Source organism: Aphanomyces astaci (genome assembly GCF_000520075.1).
Source record: "Aphanomyces astaci strain APO3 unplaced genomic scaffold supercont1.86, whole genome shotgun sequence".
Taxonomy (NCBI): domain Eukaryota; phylum Oomycota; class Saprolegniomycetes; order Saprolegniales; family Verrucalvaceae; genus Aphanomyces; species Aphanomyces astaci.
In genome coordinates, this window is record NW_009798349.1 from 163,924 (window position 1) to 180,383 (window position 16,460).

At 46.3% G+C, this 16,460-nt stretch overlaps 4 protein-coding genes across 4 annotated transcripts; 2 read left to right on the plus strand and 2 right to left on the minus strand.

Annotated features, from left to right (window-relative positions):
- Positions 1 to 455: 455 nt before the first annotated feature.
- H257_16445 (hypothetical protein) lies at positions 456 to 5,425 on the plus strand (the record flags this gene model as incomplete). Its single annotated transcript, XM_009844874.1, has 4 exons — positions 456 to 549; positions 1,725 to 1,942; positions 2,795 to 2,990; positions 3,688 to 5,425. 4 exons carry the CDS (start codon positions 456 to 458, stop codon positions 5,343 to 5,345), a joined length of 2,166 nt encoding a protein of 721 aa, XP_009843176.1. The 3' UTR covers positions 5,346 to 5,425.
- A 348-nt stretch (positions 5,426 to 5,773) lies between these two features.
- Positions 5,774 to 7,135, minus strand: H257_16446 (tRNA pseudouridine(38-40) synthase). Its single transcript, XM_009844875.1, has 3 exons — positions 6,590 to 7,135; positions 6,302 to 6,433; positions 5,774 to 6,243 (listed from the first exon to the last, which is right to left on the minus strand). The coding sequence occupies exons 1-3, from the start codon at positions 7,046 to 7,048 to the stop codon at positions 5,866 to 5,868; spliced, it is 969 nt and encodes a 322-aa protein (XP_009843177.1). The 5' UTR covers positions 7,049 to 7,135; the 3' UTR covers positions 5,774 to 5,865.
- Positions 7,136 to 7,218: 83 nt separating this feature from the next.
- Positions 7,219 to 9,582, plus strand: H257_16447 (hypothetical protein). Its single transcript, XM_009844876.1, has one exon. The coding sequence runs from the start codon at positions 7,796 to 7,798 to the stop codon at positions 8,306 to 8,308; it is 513 nt and encodes a 170-aa protein (XP_009843178.1). The 5' UTR covers positions 7,219 to 7,795; the 3' UTR covers positions 8,309 to 9,582.
- Positions 9,583 to 11,121: 1,539 nt separating this feature from the next.
- Positions 11,122 to 11,929, minus strand: H257_16448 (hypothetical protein). Its single transcript, XM_009844877.1, has one exon. The coding sequence runs from the start codon at positions 11,857 to 11,859 to the stop codon at positions 11,164 to 11,166; it is 696 nt and encodes a 231-aa protein (XP_009843179.1). The 5' UTR covers positions 11,860 to 11,929; the 3' UTR covers positions 11,122 to 11,163.
- Between the last annotated feature and the right edge of the window lie 4,531 nt (positions 11,930 to 16,460).

A 16,460-nucleotide genomic window follows, 5' to 3' on the forward strand; every position in this document is an offset into this window, starting at 1 on the left:
ACGTCCAACCTCCTTCGCAATCTCATGGTGTACATGTTGCTGGGGGTCACGGGCGCATGCATTGCCCAAGTGATGCTGTGGGTGCCGTACCCGATTTTTGCCATTCGAAAGCTCCAAGAGCACACGACTGAGTGCGCGTCGATGTTGGAAGAGCTCTTGAATTTATTGGTGGATTCGTACTGCTTCAAACACAAGGACGTCGAACATATGAACTTTCTCAAACTCAAACTCAAGCGCAAGTTTGACGTTGCCGAAGCCAAACTGGCGACCATGCACACGCTGCTCAACGACATTTGGTGGGAGCAACTGGTGGGGCTGCACCTCCCGCTACGCTTTCGCAAACCCGCCACCAAGCCGTTTATCGACCTATTTGGAACGCAGCTGCAAAATCTTCGCGCCATGAACCAAGCGATTCTGTGGGAGCGCTACGATGGGGGGGGGTACACGATGATTTGATGAGGGCGGTGCAAAAACCAGTGTATTTGGTTCAACTCTATGCGACCAAAGTCACTGACGAAATCGCACACGGTGTGCACAGCCTTGTTCAAGGTACAGTATATATATTTATATATATAAATATTGTTGTTTTACCCAAAATGTTGGACTTTTGGGCTGTTTTCGTTGCCAAATCTATCGATCGATTCTTTGTATTGACTTTTGTATGTAAAAATCGCCCAGTGTCACACTAATTGAAGTCACACACTAATTCGATGTTGCATTGGTCGAAGAGTGGATTTGATTGGCTACTTGGATAGTGATCTGGGTTTTGATTGGTGATCGATTGTATGCCGATTTGGTGATTCTGGTCATTCGATTGAGCACCCAAACACTCCAATTTCGAATATTTCGACTTGACAATATATATATATATATATATATATACTTGCTTGGGATAGTAGTGTTACACTGGTGTATTTGGAGTCTAGACGACTGTATTGTCGTTTTTGACACGGGGGGTTGGTTTAGTAACGTTATGTGTGTTGTTGATGATGATGGCATACAGTATCATCATCAACGACATGTGGTGAAATGTTTGCATACGATATATATACTTCAAGTATGTACATATAACGATATATATATATATATATATATATATTGTACATCCCAAGCATGTTCTGTAAATGAGCTACACTGTCGACCGTACTTTGGGCGGATTGGGAAGTTGTGTGGATTCAGAATTAGTGCGGTACAGACCAAGTCATATACCGTAGGTCTGTGACGAGGTTGAAAATGAGCGTGGACCACATTCATTACAGTCGATGGTGTAGATATATATATTTATATATTATACTTATATATATATATAAATGGTTCCCGTTTGGTTTTGTGTGTGATTTGTTGCTGCGTTGTTCGTTATAGTTGACCCGAAATTCCATTGCAATTTGTGGTTCATTTTTGCGTACCCTACAGGAGGTGCACTGACGATGACCATCTATACATTATATATTGCCTAATCGATTCGAAACTGGAGCTCTCACCAGAATCAAATGTCTTGAGAGAATGGATGAAAGAACCGCCTATCCAATCAAATCACGTCTTGTCCAATTTCTGCCAATCCAAACGTTTGATTCGGCCCTCCGAATTGGGCAAAACTACATATATATACTAATCGTTGTATAGTATTATTTGTACAAGCTTAAATGAGATCAAATGGCTTGAATGCTGTATATTTGGTGAAATAAAAGTCCAAATTTGAGTGAAATGCAAAATATATGATTTAGCCATGGCGTTGAACGAAACCACCAAGCTGGCAATGTACATGGAGCACCTCTTAGCGACAGTTCAATCAACTCAAATGCGTCTGTACAGAAGTCACAGCCCGACGCGTGCACAAGTGGAAGCCAACGTCCCGCTGCATCTGTTTGTGTTTACGCTGCAGTCGTATGTAGCTACGTTGATCGAATTTGAAGCGTTATTCAACGGGAAGACTCGGCTTACGGTACGTAACATACGGACGGTGGATGCAAGAACCATCCATGGTTTTGTATTCATCGTTCTCTTGTCTTTGTACTACAAATTATTGTGAATTCTCGCTATAACCTTCCAAATTTCACGTGGTTGTTTGTCTAATCAATCTTGAATCACGTTGAATATACTTGTAGAGCCAATCAATTCCACTCAAAATTCGATTAGCCACTAGCGTCGATTTGACGGGGTCTGGAAATATTTGTAACGAATCCAATTACTGACAGTTTACGACAACATCCAGCGATCTTTTGTTTATAATTCAATCAATATACATTGACAAAGTTTAAATATTGCATCATTCTATGTGGAAATTTATTGGGAATCGAAGTATGGAATTTGTAAGTCGCTGACACCTCAAAACCACGTGATCAATGGAATGCCTGAAATAAACGAATGCACGTCCTTTTGTACGGTATCACCAAATAATAGTAGTCTTGATAAACTGGATGGTCACTAAATATATCGTTGACTTTTTGGAACAAAACTATTCTATCAATGCATCCGTAATAACAGAACGCGTCGCTGGTTGCTGTCGCATACAGTAGTACTGTGAACTACCTACAATTATATTTATTTTATCCCATGTTCATATTCTGATAAAAAAATTAAACAATATTTATTTTATCAAGATAACAAAAAAATACATCTTTTTTTTGTCCGCGTAGTGTGGAACCCCCATTGGTATGCATGCTGAAACACATTTTCATCATTTGGTCCTCTCTCTTCATGTCTTAATGTCAAGAATAAATATTATTTTTGGCTTGAAATATATATATATATCTACTTGGTCGCATATGATCTCAGCAAACAATATTCCATCTAGCGCGCCCGCGTGGTCAACTTTGTTCAAAATGTGGTCGCTTCGTACATAAACCCTGACAATTATTCGCGCGAGAAGCTCACGACGGCAGCCAAAGTGGCCATGGCCATCCTGATTGCGTGCTTTCTGTCGGTGTTTACGTTTGGGTACTCTTCCACAACGGCGGGGGCTGTTGCGTATGTGATGGGCAATCACATTGGTATGAATAGTATATTTCTATTTCTATATATATTTCTATTATATATTTATATATATCTGTTATAAATCTCTTCTATATATATATCTGTTATAAATCTCTTCGTGTGAGACTGTGCTTTTATATCGTTTGTCGCTGCAAACGTATGACGATTTCGAACGCAGTGATTGGTTGACTCTATGACAAACAGTGGATAGTTTATAATACTTCGAAGTAGTGGGGAGCTTTTGTTATATGCGACACGGTGTCGCAACTTTGCACTTGGGTGGATACTTTCAGTCTGTTGTCATGGTAATCGTGTGGAATCACATACCCGTACGTCTATCTAGCTGCTTTCAATGCCTGGGGTAGTACACTGTAGAGCCGATATTTAGTGACTGGTCAAGGAGTATACTAGAAAAACTGTTTGGCACACTATGCCTACAGTATTTTCTGCAACTTTCAAGCCAAAATTCGCTTGCTTTAAGTATCGAATTCTTTGGGGTATGATGACTTTTGAGACCCACTGTACGTTTGTTTCTACGAAGCTTCCAGGATCATATTCTACTGTAAGTACTAGTACGTGGTAGCCTACAGTGGGACGATTGTGTCCATATCACTTGGGTATGCCTTGTGTACAGTGGGATAATTGGGTCCATATCATTTTGACGACTACAGTGGGACAACTGGGACTGTCCATATCATTTGACGGTATGTATAGGCGGGTCGTTCAGTGTGACCGCAAACCGAGTCGGGGGGGTCATCACTGGCAGCATAATTCCATCCATCTGCCTCTTTTACATTTGCTCGTTCGGGTGCGGCAGCAACATCGTCGTGCTCGCAGTCACCAACAGTCTCTTGTTTGTGTGGGTGACGTTTTCCATGTATATCAAGTGGAAGGGCGGGTTTGAGTCTTATGCGGGTCTTATCTCGGCGTTTACGGCGACCCAAGTACTGCTTAAAGGGTGCGACGGGTGCGAAAAGGGGTCGGTGGCACCGATTTCGTCGTATTCGAACCTGGCGCAGATGAGTTTGGGGATTGTGCTGTTTATTATCGTGGAAATGGCCATCTGCCCGCAAAGCGCCATGGCTCTGCTGCGTGCCAACATCCAAAAGCAAATGAAGCTGTACCAGCAGTGCTTTCAAGTACTTGTGCAAGACACATTGGCCCGAGACGGCGCCGTGGCCACCGAAGATGAAGATGACGAAGCTACAGCGTCGGAAATCAAGGCGATTGTCAAGAAGAAGCTCCCGGCGTTGCTGGTTGAACAAGCTGCATTGCTCAAGGAAGCAGCGTTCGAGCCGTTGCTGTGGAAGCCGCCATTTTCGACGCAAAAGTACGAAGCTGTGCTCGATTGTTGCCAGCGACTGCTGAACAACACACTGGTGCTATTCAAACTCACGCAATGGTATAAGCACCGCATGAATCTCCAGCATCCATCTGCATCTCCATCTTCTCGTCCCCCCAACACCCCCCCCACAAGTCGATTTCCTACTAAAATGGACGTCACAAAGGCACTGGTAAATACAACAGTCCCAGATAACGAAGTCTGGGGCTTCTCGACCGCCCAAGCCAGCCGAGCCATTCACGATACATTCGACACGCTCCACGATTTGTTTGGCGAGTCGTTTACGTACGCTGACGGGGACCAGACGGCGCTGTTTATGCAGATGAAGGAAGCGTTTCGGTTGGCAGACAAGGACTGCAGCGGTGAAATCGATGCCGACGAAGTCAAGTCGATGCTCGAGATGATCTTTGCCCAGTCTGGCGCGGTCAAAGTCGACGCTATTGACAGCTACGTGGCCGAGTTTATGGAGATTGTCGACAGCGACAAGAGCGGCAAAGTCAGTTTGGAAGAGTTTATCGACGCCCTCGAGCACGGACTGCAGCTCCAAGTTGAAGTGTTTCAGCATCGGTCCACTACCAAGAAAAAGTACACGTCCGTGAGCAAAACTACGGCGACAATCGAGCCAGTATTGGCCCCCATCGCAGAGGACGAAGTGCCAGTAGCACCTCCCCCTTTGGCTATATTAGAGGATGATCATATGGCTGGGCCCCCCATTGTCATGTTGGAGGTGCCCCCCCTGCCTAGTAGCGAGGACGACGTCGAACCCACCCGAAAACTGTCGAGTTCGTCGGCCGTCAACGACGCCAGCCAGCTCACTCGATCGCACGATCTGCTCCTCAGCGTCGACTCGCTGGCATTGGTGGAGGTTGTCCAGGACATGCGGTCGCAATATGCCTCGTGGATGCTGCAAGACCACCGGTACACCCGGCTGTCGGTGGAGGAGATTCTCGTGCTCAACTGTCTGGTCAGTGGCGTCAGCGGGTTTGCCAGAAACTTGGCGCTACTCGAAGAAATGTCCGTGCTGCAGTGAGGCGTGTACTCACACGATGGAGGAGTTGGATGTAGTCATTTGGAGTCCACGAATGTGTTAATGGACTGTATAACGTTACATGTATTATGGTTGTAGTATCGACATTGCTTTTTGGCAAGGAGGATCTACCAGATAAGGTGCAGATAATATTGGATCGATCGATTTTTTGTAAAGTCGACGACATCAATAAACTGTTACACCTAATCTATTCCGATTTAAATGAGAGTTTGGATGGCATGTATGTTTTTCTTTTGATATGAACTCTCACAACTAATAGCATTTGAAACAGAATAACTGCCCAGATATGGATTGTTTGATGGTGTTGGTGTCGTCATTTTGTACTCAGGAATACGAATACGGAACATTTGTCACACTATTTGAAGTCATACACTAATTCGATTTTGCAGGAGTTTCATTGCCCACTTGAATGGGTTTTGATAGGTCATTGGATTGTCTGCCGACTTGCAGTAGCTAGTTTTGCTCACTCCTTAATTTGAATGCACTTGAACGAATGAAGGTGTTATGCTTCTATCAACTGAATCCACTGCAACACGAGGCCATGAGGTGGCGCGCCAGTGCTGATGGACCGATGCGATGCCATCGGCTGCGCCATCATCAGTTGGACTTGCTGCGACGTTGCGCGTCCCAACCCCACTTCCACGAGTACCCCCACGATCGTACGCACCATTTTGTAGAGGAACCGGTTGCCCACCACTTGAATGTGCACAGTTTGGTCGGCTTTATCTGTCCACAAGTGTACTTTAGTGACTGTGCACAGGGTGCTTTTGTCTGGCGCGAGGGCTTTGGCTGGGGTAAACTGTCGAAAGTCCTGTGCAACATCGTTTTGAAGCCACGCCGCCGCCTCCACCATCTTGTCCACATCCAGCTCTTTCGACATCTATATCCTCCACAAACGAATATATGTGGATCACATTTTGAGAGGTGGGAAAACAAACCTGCCACACTTGATGGCGCGCCAACGGAACGCGCACAGTTCCATGTCGGAGTCGATAGATGTAGCATTTGGCCTGGCTTTGCTTTCGTGGGTCAAAGTCCACGTCAACGTCGTGTGTCATACTCGTAACGACCTACGTCAACATATATATCTATCAATTCACATTGCACTTCATAAAGTGGGCCACCAATCAATGACGTTAGCGGAAGGAAAAAATACCACAAATGCATCCACTTCAACATGGCATGACGTGGCATGACGTTAACAACGAGATGCAGTATGGACGTACGACATCGTCTGGGAGGCGGGTGTTGAGGGCTCGCAGAAACACTTCGTTCGAGTCGATGGCGACGGCACTGGTAAACGCGACGACCTGCCCGACGGCATGCACGCCCTTGTCTGTGCGACTTGCGCCTCGAATGCGGATAGTTTCGCCCGTGGTGCGCAGCAGCGCGTCTTCCAAGACCAATTGCACGGTGCGTACTGCTTTGGCCGTGCTAGTTCTAATACTACTACTACTACTATTGCTTGCGACATTGCGTTCATGGTCTTGCAGCTGGAATCCGACAAAGCCAGTGCCGTCGTAGCTCACGGTCGCGCAGTAGGTCCGTTGAGTCGGACCCAGCGGGAGGTAGCTCCCATATGACTTGGTGCGCTTGTTTTTCTTATGTGGAGGGTCGTTTGGTTGTACCGCAGTGTCCACGGCTGCTGTAGTGGCAAGGGATGGAGGCGCTGGTGGCATGGACATGCTGTGATGATTGTGTCGTTTGATTGGCCAGAGCGTAGTACCCTTTTTTGCCAAATTATTGCCAATTTTCAGCCTTTCTACGAAAACAAACAACTACTAACGTTATTAATAGTATTAACGTTAGTATTGTTAACTGTACATAGCATATCGAAGCATAAATGCGTCACAAATGGTGCTGGCAGTAAAACTAATCCATACTACTATTATTTGAAGTATTACCGATGTACGAGCTTGTGAAGACTAAAGGTATGTCCTATTCATCCTAGTGCGTTTGCATATGTATATAATTTAAAGCAGCACCATATCAAGGCTGTACTCGTCAGAGCTGTCGCCTTCAGCTTGCCTGCGGCGGCGTCGTACTGTTTTCTTCTCGTAGACAGGCCAAATCCAAACCACGATGATCCACATTGTCATTGCCCCAGCGGCAAACCCGATCAGCGCCAACCCGGGCTCCGTCCAAGTCGGTTTCGGGGTCACGTGCAGGTGGGCAAATGCAACGCCAAACGGTTCTGACGAGGGGGGAAGATTCAAACATGCCAGTGCGACGTCGTCCACGGCAGTATCCACTCGAAACACTCCTGTCGAAGTGTTGGCTTGGCACTGGGTATTGACCACCACCACAACCCCCCCTTCACCGCCGCTGCCGCCGTCGCCCCCCCCGCTTGTCCATAACGACGACGATGACGATGATTGGAGGGAAAGTTTGCACCACATGGGGGCGAAGGGGTTGAGAAAACAAGTGGCAACATGCCATTCGCGCACGCGACGACACCACATGACTTCGGTTTCATCCATGTCGGTTTCGACGGGGGGAGCAACGGTACGGCTGGACCCTCGCTTTTGTTGGGTGCAATAGGGCACCCATTGCTGCATCAACGTATGCAGCAGGGATGGGTCGTCTGTTGTAGAGGTCGAGTCGCGGTCGTCCCAGGGAGCGGCAACGAGACGAGGAGGACGAGCTCCTATGCGGCTATCGGACTTGTCCAGGGCGGCAAACGTCTTTTCGTAAACCAACGCCCCAACATCCCCTCGGTCAGGCAAGGGATGCCCCTTGGCTCGTTCGTCGGCTACGATCGTGCCGTAGCTTTTACAACAACCCAACGTCATGTACCACTGCGTTCTCTTAGCATGGCAGGTCGCTTCATCGTTGGACCACGACGCGAACTTGCAAAACGGGCGACCCGGTACCGATTCCAGATGCAACGCTGCTGGTGGTGCTGTTATGTTGTTGTGTACATCGTGTGGATTTGTCACGACTAGGCGGTGGTACCCCGAATAGCTAAAGCACTTGTCCCCTGCGTTTTTGAGATGTCGCCAGGTCTGCCCCAATTGGCACAACGACGATGCGTTTCGATGTCCCTCCAAAATCGGGCACGACGGATACATTGAGGACGGACCTGATGGCAGCATCGACACGGCGTCCCGCGAGCGCAACAAAGTGCATCCAGTCGTCGTCTTCCCATCCCTGTAGCATTCCACTCGCTTTGACTCTGCGTTCCACCGTAGGGCCACACCTCCCCCCCCTTTGTCGGGGGCAAACGACCACATTGACAAGTCGTGAACCGAATGATCAAACGCTGCTTGGGTGTCGACAAAGTACTTTGCACACGTGGCTTGAAGCGAGTGCGGGCCTTCGTGTGTCGTGTGCCGAAACGCCGAGTGGAACCGAATGTTGTCGTCGTCGTCGTCATTGGTCGTGTCTAGAACTGGCAAGTGGAACGCCAGCGACTCGACATCGGTGCCGTGGATTGGGTCCACGGTCATGGAAGGGGCGGGGTACGAGCACGCGGTGACGGTCGTTCTGTGCCACTTTGCATCGACGGTGGAGACGAGCAGCGGCGACCCCTCGTCGTCCCTCCCGAAGCGGGGGAGGTTACTACTGGTTGTGGTTGTCTGAAGCGATGGGGGGGCTATGTACAAGGAGGAGGAGGAGGTTGATTTGTCTCGGATAGTCTTGGAACGGTGTGCGGACAAATAGCCAGTCAATTGACCAAACATTGTGGAACGGAGGGAGGAAGTTGCCACTTGAGTTGTTTTGGTGGCGCAACCCGGATGTGTTGCTGCGTCGGTCACCATTGTGGTCATAAAGACTTCGACGATGCAGTTGGCGTGCGTCATGATACTCGTGACAGCCCCCATCGCTTGGTGCCAACTCCACGTCATATCTGCAGTGTTGGCGAGAGTATAGTGGTACAGTAGCATCGCATCGGCCGAGGCTTGCGATTGACACGTAGGTCCTTTCGATTTGGGGCATTCGGCAATGATAAAGTGTGCGACGCAGGCTTGGATCGATGCAGGCCGAGTGCTGTATGACCTCGACGGAGACGATAAAATGCAGCGGCTGAGGGCAAACTTGGCATCGCAGGAGGTTGCAAATGACGTCAATGTCGTGGTGGCGCTAACAGTAGCAGCAGCTATCGCAACCACAGCAACAAGTGCTGGAACCATGCCCGAACGGACAATTGGATGACTAGATAGAATATGCAATGTGGTTTGGTTGTACACCGTGATGGTGTTGATTGCTTGGCCGAAAGATCGTGTTGTGGCCAATCCCGTGTCGCTAAAGTTGAATCGTCGCGTTCGATATTCGAACAACGGAGACGGTTTTGATTGGTCACGCAACAATCAGAAGTCGAAAAAAGCACACTGTAGTAAATCGCAATCGTTACCGGTATACGTATACCAGTACAGCTCAAAAGGTTACAGTTGTATACTAGTACTACGTACAGTAGTATTATTACGCGGACAGTGAATGTGCGAAGGCCACGGTCGGGGAGGGGGGGGTGAAGTGTACGAGGAGATCAAAGAATTGAACCAATTGATATGGTCAATTTGCTTGCTAGAGTTAGTGGCGTGCAATTTTACCAACCCCCCGTTCAAACTGTAAGTTTACGCATCTGCTATAAAGGTTACGGTAGTGAGCAGGCTTGAAAGTGTCCAAACGTTATTGGAGTTCTGTTAAGTGTACACATACATACAGTGGTTTTACACAACAACAAGGATGAATAACGTAAGGACACTTGAGGTTCGTGGCGTCGATCTTACAAATGGTGTGGATACCAGTTGAACAATCCAAGTGACACGTCGCTGATATGTAGTCCACCATGTCTATCAGTGTACAAAGACGGTCACCAGATATGACACCTGTGACGATGAATGCTCCACGGTCAGCCCCATCATGACGACATTGCATGAATAAGACCCCTCAATTCCATTTCGCTGAGACCTGTCGCATCTGCTTTCGTCGTGGAAAGAAGTGGACGTCGACGTATGCCACTTCTGGTCGGACAAAGAGGACTGTCAACTTCCGATACATGTACAAACTTCATCCTACTGATCTACTATTAATAGTAAGTACCATAGCACTACGAACTACTAGTACTACTAGTAGTAGTACTACACGTAGTATTAATACTTCGAAGTAGTAGTAGTACGTATTAATACATTGCTGTGATGTTTTGTGCGCAGCCGGGTGTGTTTTTCTTGATGAGTTACTACGTACTAACGTCAGCGTTACTACGTACTAGTAGTATTTATGTACGCCTTATATTTATTAATAATACACAGTCAACAAGATCCCACGGTGAAATGTTGGAATTTTGGAGGGTTGTTTCTGCCAAGTTCATCCCCCTTGTCGCCTGTCTGGATGCGTTTTCCAATATTTGTCAAAATGTTCGTAGAATACGGTACCTATCCATACCATAAAGAGGAATCGATTGGACATTCGGTGAAGTGCACGATTGGGGCTCACTCCTCGCCAAGGCACCGCCTGCACAAAAGTATACACACGCTCGGTCGCGCAATTTTGTGGACGGATGCTCTGTCGTCGCAAAGCGCATCGTTCTTATGCGGGTGCATACAATAGTATGTCCCAACATATTCCGTTCGGACAATTTCATTCGGACAAAATATGTTCCCCTTAAGTCCAATACAAAATGTCAAGTATGTCCGCCTGAAATTGTCCACAAAGTGATCATATATGTATGCCAATAACGTTATGTAACGTTACAACTTCCATTATGGAGTTGGGCAATTCAACTTGACCTGTCTGTCAGGGTGTTGCATCACTTAACGGTAAATCCACGTCCAGTCTTGTATTAAATATCTCTATACGCCTACATAAATCTTCGTCTGCCATGCATCGCGTCGTCATCTTCGAAGCCGCTGTCGTCATTCAAGTCCAACTGCAGCAATTCTGACGGCGGCGAAGACACGTACTGGTGGAGTATGATCGACGAGTCATCATGTTCATGGCTTGAACTCAACTTTTCAACTGCATGGAATTGTGGATGGTGCTCTGGCGGCAATGGCAATGGTTCCAACATTCGATTCACCGGGGCCTTCATCTTGCCGCTGGTCGTCGGCGCCGCCGCCCTCAGTGGTGGTGCCGCTACGGGCGGGCCGTGTAGCTTGAAATGTCGGCCGCAGTACGGTCCGTTTCTTGCATGGGACGTACACTCGTCGACTTTGCACAACCGGCCCCCGCCATGACGGACACACTTGCCTTGTAAATGAGCGAGCGTTTCACATCCGTCGGTGCTGCACCGCTTCTTGAGCGGCGCGTGTTTGGAGCAAAAGTCACCCAGTCGTCTTGTGATGCCGCACCCAGGGACCGAGCACATCTTCTTGCCGCCGTGGTGAACGCACCGCTGCCGTGCGTACACCATGTTACGACAGGACTGGACCATGCACCGTGGCTTGTCGGTATGTTCGAGGCACGCCCAGTGGCCAGGAACAGTGTCGCCTTGGCATTGAAGGAAGAAGCACGTGGTACTGCTGCTGTCGTTGTCTTTGTCGTCGTCAACGTCCATGGTTGGGCACGACAACGAACGCTACCGGGCTTTGCCACAAGGCGGCGGCCCCACCACTGGTTGATCTCAACTATCCAAGAGTGTGGAGTGGTTTGACTTGGCGTGTGCCTTGTGTCGACCAAAAGATGTCCCACTGTCGACCCCCTGCGACACTGATTTGGGCAGCGTCGTCTGTTTGAGAGCAGGAGTGCGTGCGTGCTGCTCTCATGATTGTACTAATATATTATTGTCTCGATAAGAGACACGTGGTCGAGGGTCTTCAGGCCTCGACTAAACCCTACGACTGGGACGGTACACAGTATCTATTGTTGCTCATGCTTGGTTGGGGGTGGAGTTCCAAAGACTGTAGTATTATCAAGGCACTACATCGATACATTGCCGTGACTTTTGTTTCGCGGGGTTTCGGGGTTTCAGAGGGTGGGGGTGCTTGCTCGCTGCAGCCAACCGCTGTGTTCATTGGTTTGTTATGGATCGACGCGGGCGGCGTCATGGTTCAACGAGGGGGCTTCAACTGTGGTTCCTATCATGGATTGCACTCACTCTCTCTCACTGGCGTAAATGAAGACTAGGAATGACGGTACTTATACGTTTTAACAATATATACCACCTGGTCCAAAGCAAAATCCACCACATGCTATTGGTGCAAAGTGGCGAGTAAAACGCCCCACTGTCATGTGGGGTATCCTTGGAATAATCGGGGCCGCCGCCATATCATAACAATACCAACTGGGCATTGAAGGCCCTTGATTCTCATGTGGGAAGAGCCAGGATCAACATGATTGACTTGCATCAATCGTCAGGTTGGTGATGACCCTATACTAGGAGTATGCACGATCACGATCTGCGAGAGTTGGCCCGACGCAGGGTGTTGGGTCGGACAATACCATAAGGTAAAGTGCGTCTGCATTGATTCCGTTACGGTGGTGGGATAAACAGCAAAACCCAAATGAGCGAGATAGGGGGGCTGGCTTGGTACATGTAGCTAGGGTGAGAGTGATCGTTGGATTAGTCGTGAAGCCTTTTCGTGTACGCCTGTTGAAGTACATAGCACCAGCACGGTTTAGAGGGCATGATGGCGATGCTTCAAAGCGAAACAGTCACAATCAACAACGATTTCACAGTCAGCGAGCAAGTTTGAACTTGTAATCTGGTTGGGACAATTGGCCTCCATACTGGGATTTACCCATACTCTTGCATACGGTATGTGGTTCGTCGTTCACCACGGAACTCCATTCAAAGTGTACCTCACTGCCTGTCGAATGGTATACCGCACACTGTACCGGTAAGCAAACCTACTTTGGCACGCCAAGTTGTGCAGCAGCAATTGGAGTAAGCAATAAGCTTGCGATATTATTGCTACTGAATTGATTCGCAAGTCAGCTTTCATCGCGCGCCAAGCTCAACAAGTCAGATTGCTACCACTGCCTTCAAAATAGTACTGTACCAGCACCGTATCCCCTTTGATTAACGTCACTCCACAAAGTACAGTCCAAGGCAGAACATCCAAACCCAGACGTTGAGGTCAAAGTTCTTACTAACTGCTTGCTTTGCATAGCGAATAACGTGAGCAATCAATGATTTGCCGAATTTGTGTACTATTCCCTTGACCACATCTCGTTCAGGATGATAACCCGCTCAGATCGATAGTTTTCCAAATGAGGGTTACTCGCATTTGCAGTAGAGCCAATCATACTCGTGTAAATTTGTAATCTTAAGGCAATAAAAAATGGCAATTACAAATACTTCGATTTACTGGATTTCTATTGGCCCTTGCAAATGAGAGAATCTCTCATTTGGCCTCAGATTCCAAGCGGGTTAATTCTGAAGTGAGAGTTATGTCCCCGAATTCCTCGTTTCAGGCTACCCTTTAAATGCATACTCTTAACAGAGTACTAGTATGGATTTAAAGGGTTGACCAAAGCATGACTGGTAGAAAACTGAGAAGTTTGTCGCTCAAACAGCGAATCTTTGATTTGACAGAAGTGATATTGTGCTTTTCACCCAAATGTGGACGTTGGATTCACTTCGATCGAATTTAACCTTGGACAAACTATACTTTACAAAATAGTATACAAGTACCTGTTTTGCCCGAGTTTGGATTGGTAGAAATTCATCAGATCGTGATGTGATTGGCTTAGGCGGTTCTCTGTTAAGACATTCTGCTGAGGGCTCCAGGTTCGAATCGATTGGCAATACTTGTTTAAAGAATTGCACATGGGTGCCAACTGCACCTTCGACGAAACAACAATGCTAGTGTCACTTCAGGAGGCTGCGGGAAATCCTGAAATCTCACAATAACTGTTACTTCAAAGTACACAATGCATTTTGAATAAAGAATAACGTTAACAATTCTAAAGAATATAAAATGTAATGGCTGATGTAAACAGGCAGATTAGATGTTAATAAATGTTAACAAATATAAAAAGCAAGATTATTACCTTCGACCTCGAAAAACCCTGCCGGTACTTGACTGTAACTACCGTTGCGACGAATTGCTTCCAAATTTTTTGTCCTCAAATATCACTCCAAGTTTTCAACGAACATGTATTCCGATCCGTATATTTCGCGTTGGTTAGTTCGAAATCGCACCTCAAACACCGAAGTTTCGCAGGTTTCGTCGATGCGACCTAAATATAACATATGTAAAATTCCTTCAACCTCATATTAGGCGCAAATAAGAGAACTTAATGTGTATGTATAGAATGTGTTCCATGATTACTAAAAGTTTACTCTTTTGAATAAAGTCACACATGATCGCCAAAAGTTCATTCGTCGAGTTATTTCAGGCTATTTGCAAAATGTGAACAAATGATAACAACAGTTAACTACAGTAAGTTACCACTTCATTTTAAATTCATTGAAAATGCAGTTGTCTAAATTCATAGAGCATTATATTCTGGAGTGTTTCCCACTGCAGGCAGCCTCTAGAGAATTGCTATATTCACAAGGTAAATTTACATTAATTGTGTAGGTCATTGTTGTTCTGTTTGATGCTCGAGAAGCATACCCTGTACTAGTAATATCCTAAGGGTATTATTTGTCTAAGACTCTACATATGTCAAATCATATCAATTATGATATTCTATTGACTAGACAAGACGATCCGCTTTCACTTCATAATCGAATTATCAGTTTAGACGATGAACTTTACAGATAAATTTGTTACTTTCTAAGCGTTTGTACTCACATTTTGATAGCCAATTTAGGATAACTTTTTTTATCCTATGGTATGTATGCGTCGGAGCATTGAAATTCTGTGTTTAGGGTAAGCGATTACAACAGGTTACATATAAATTATACAAGGGTATTGTTTTATAGAGTTATATTTTTGTTGTCCACCAAGTTTAACACTCGACAAAACCTCAGATCCAACCTAATGTGGCCCGTGTCGACTAGGGTACTTCAAACCCAATCTTGAATGACTGATATCAATGGCTTCTACGCCATTTTTGCATTTCATTCACATGACGGAATGGTCAGCATTATATGACAGAGGTTTTGACTCGAACAAATAACGAGGTGTGATTGGGCAATACAAAGTTATCCTAAATTGAATTGGTTAAGTTATCTTAAACTGGTTTTTTACGTAGGGCATTATCCAATCAAAACGCTCCCCAGCTCATTCCAAAATCCATTTTTCAAAATGGGGTACATGACCCCATTTCATCCCATTTTGGGCAACTCAGCTATTTCCCCAATGACTGGCTAATAATGGATGTCCACTATCCAATCATTGATCCCAATCTCATTAACTTCTTCAATTTGACCTGATGGACTCGACCACTGCCGTGTGTGTTGCTGTCGTTGCTGCCGTTGGCGCCGCCCTCATGTCGATCGACGGACGTAGCAACTGCACCCCTGCCATCAACACTGTTGCAGTACCAGTACCATGTGGCAGAAAATCAAGTCCGACGGCACATACGATGGATGGTTCACGCGCCACCTGCGCTGCACCCGCCACACCTTTCTGCGCATCGCCGACAACACTGTGTTATTGACCAATCAGCATGCATCTTAGTCTAATGATTTATGTCCAATCAATCATGATCATAGAATGGGTAGAAAATGGGATGAAATATTTTGTCACCCCATTTTTCGTTTTTTTTCAATTCTACTTGGAACAGGCTCTTAGCATTGCACGCGTTTGCCGAAAATTCATCGGCAAACACCCCTGTTAAGCCAACCTTGCTCGTAATACCAGCCAAAACTTGCTTTGGCGTCCAATCAAACTGAAGCAAAGTCATACGATCCATAAAATCACCTCTAATTAGAGCATGTAATTACTAAAAAGAGTGGTACGTTTGGTGCTTCGTTTTACTAACTGGACTCATCTAATACTACGTGGGTGCATGGTTAATAGAGGGGTTTTAGTCCCAGAATAGCCAAAAGTTGTGAAAAGCACAACGTTAAGTAGTACTATTAATAGGAGTATTCATATTAATACTATTAATATTAATAGTATCATACTTCGAAGTAGTACTTCGAAGTAGTACTTCGAAGTACAAACTATTACTTCGACGTGATACTATTAATACTACTGTATTAATATTAATAGTATCATCATACTGGTACCTATACTGTACTACTACTAGTACTTACTA

What these genes read in the sequence shown, in the direction of transcription:
- H257_16446 (XM_009844875.1), bottom strand. Translation starts at nt 7,048, where the DNA reads ATGTCCATGCCACCAGCGCCTCCATCCCTTGCCACTACAGCAGCCGTG. An exon ending in CCCGCCTCCCAGACGATGTC is followed by an intron (nt 6,434 to 6,589) that starts GTACGTCCATAC and finishes ATGTTGACGTAG; the next exon opens with GTCGTTACGAGTATGACACA. An exon ending in CGCGCCATCAAGTGTGGCAG is followed by an intron (nt 6,244 to 6,301) that starts GTTTGTTTTCCC and finishes TGGAGGATATAG; the next exon opens with ATGTCGAAAGAGCTGGATGT.
- H257_16447 (XM_009844876.1), top strand. Translation starts at nt 7,796, where the DNA reads ATGCCATTCGCGCACGCGACGACACCACATGACTTCGGTTTCATCCAT.
- H257_16448 (XM_009844877.1), bottom strand. Translation starts at nt 11,859, where the DNA reads ATGGACGTTGACGACGACAAAGACAACGACAGCAGCAGTACCACGTGC.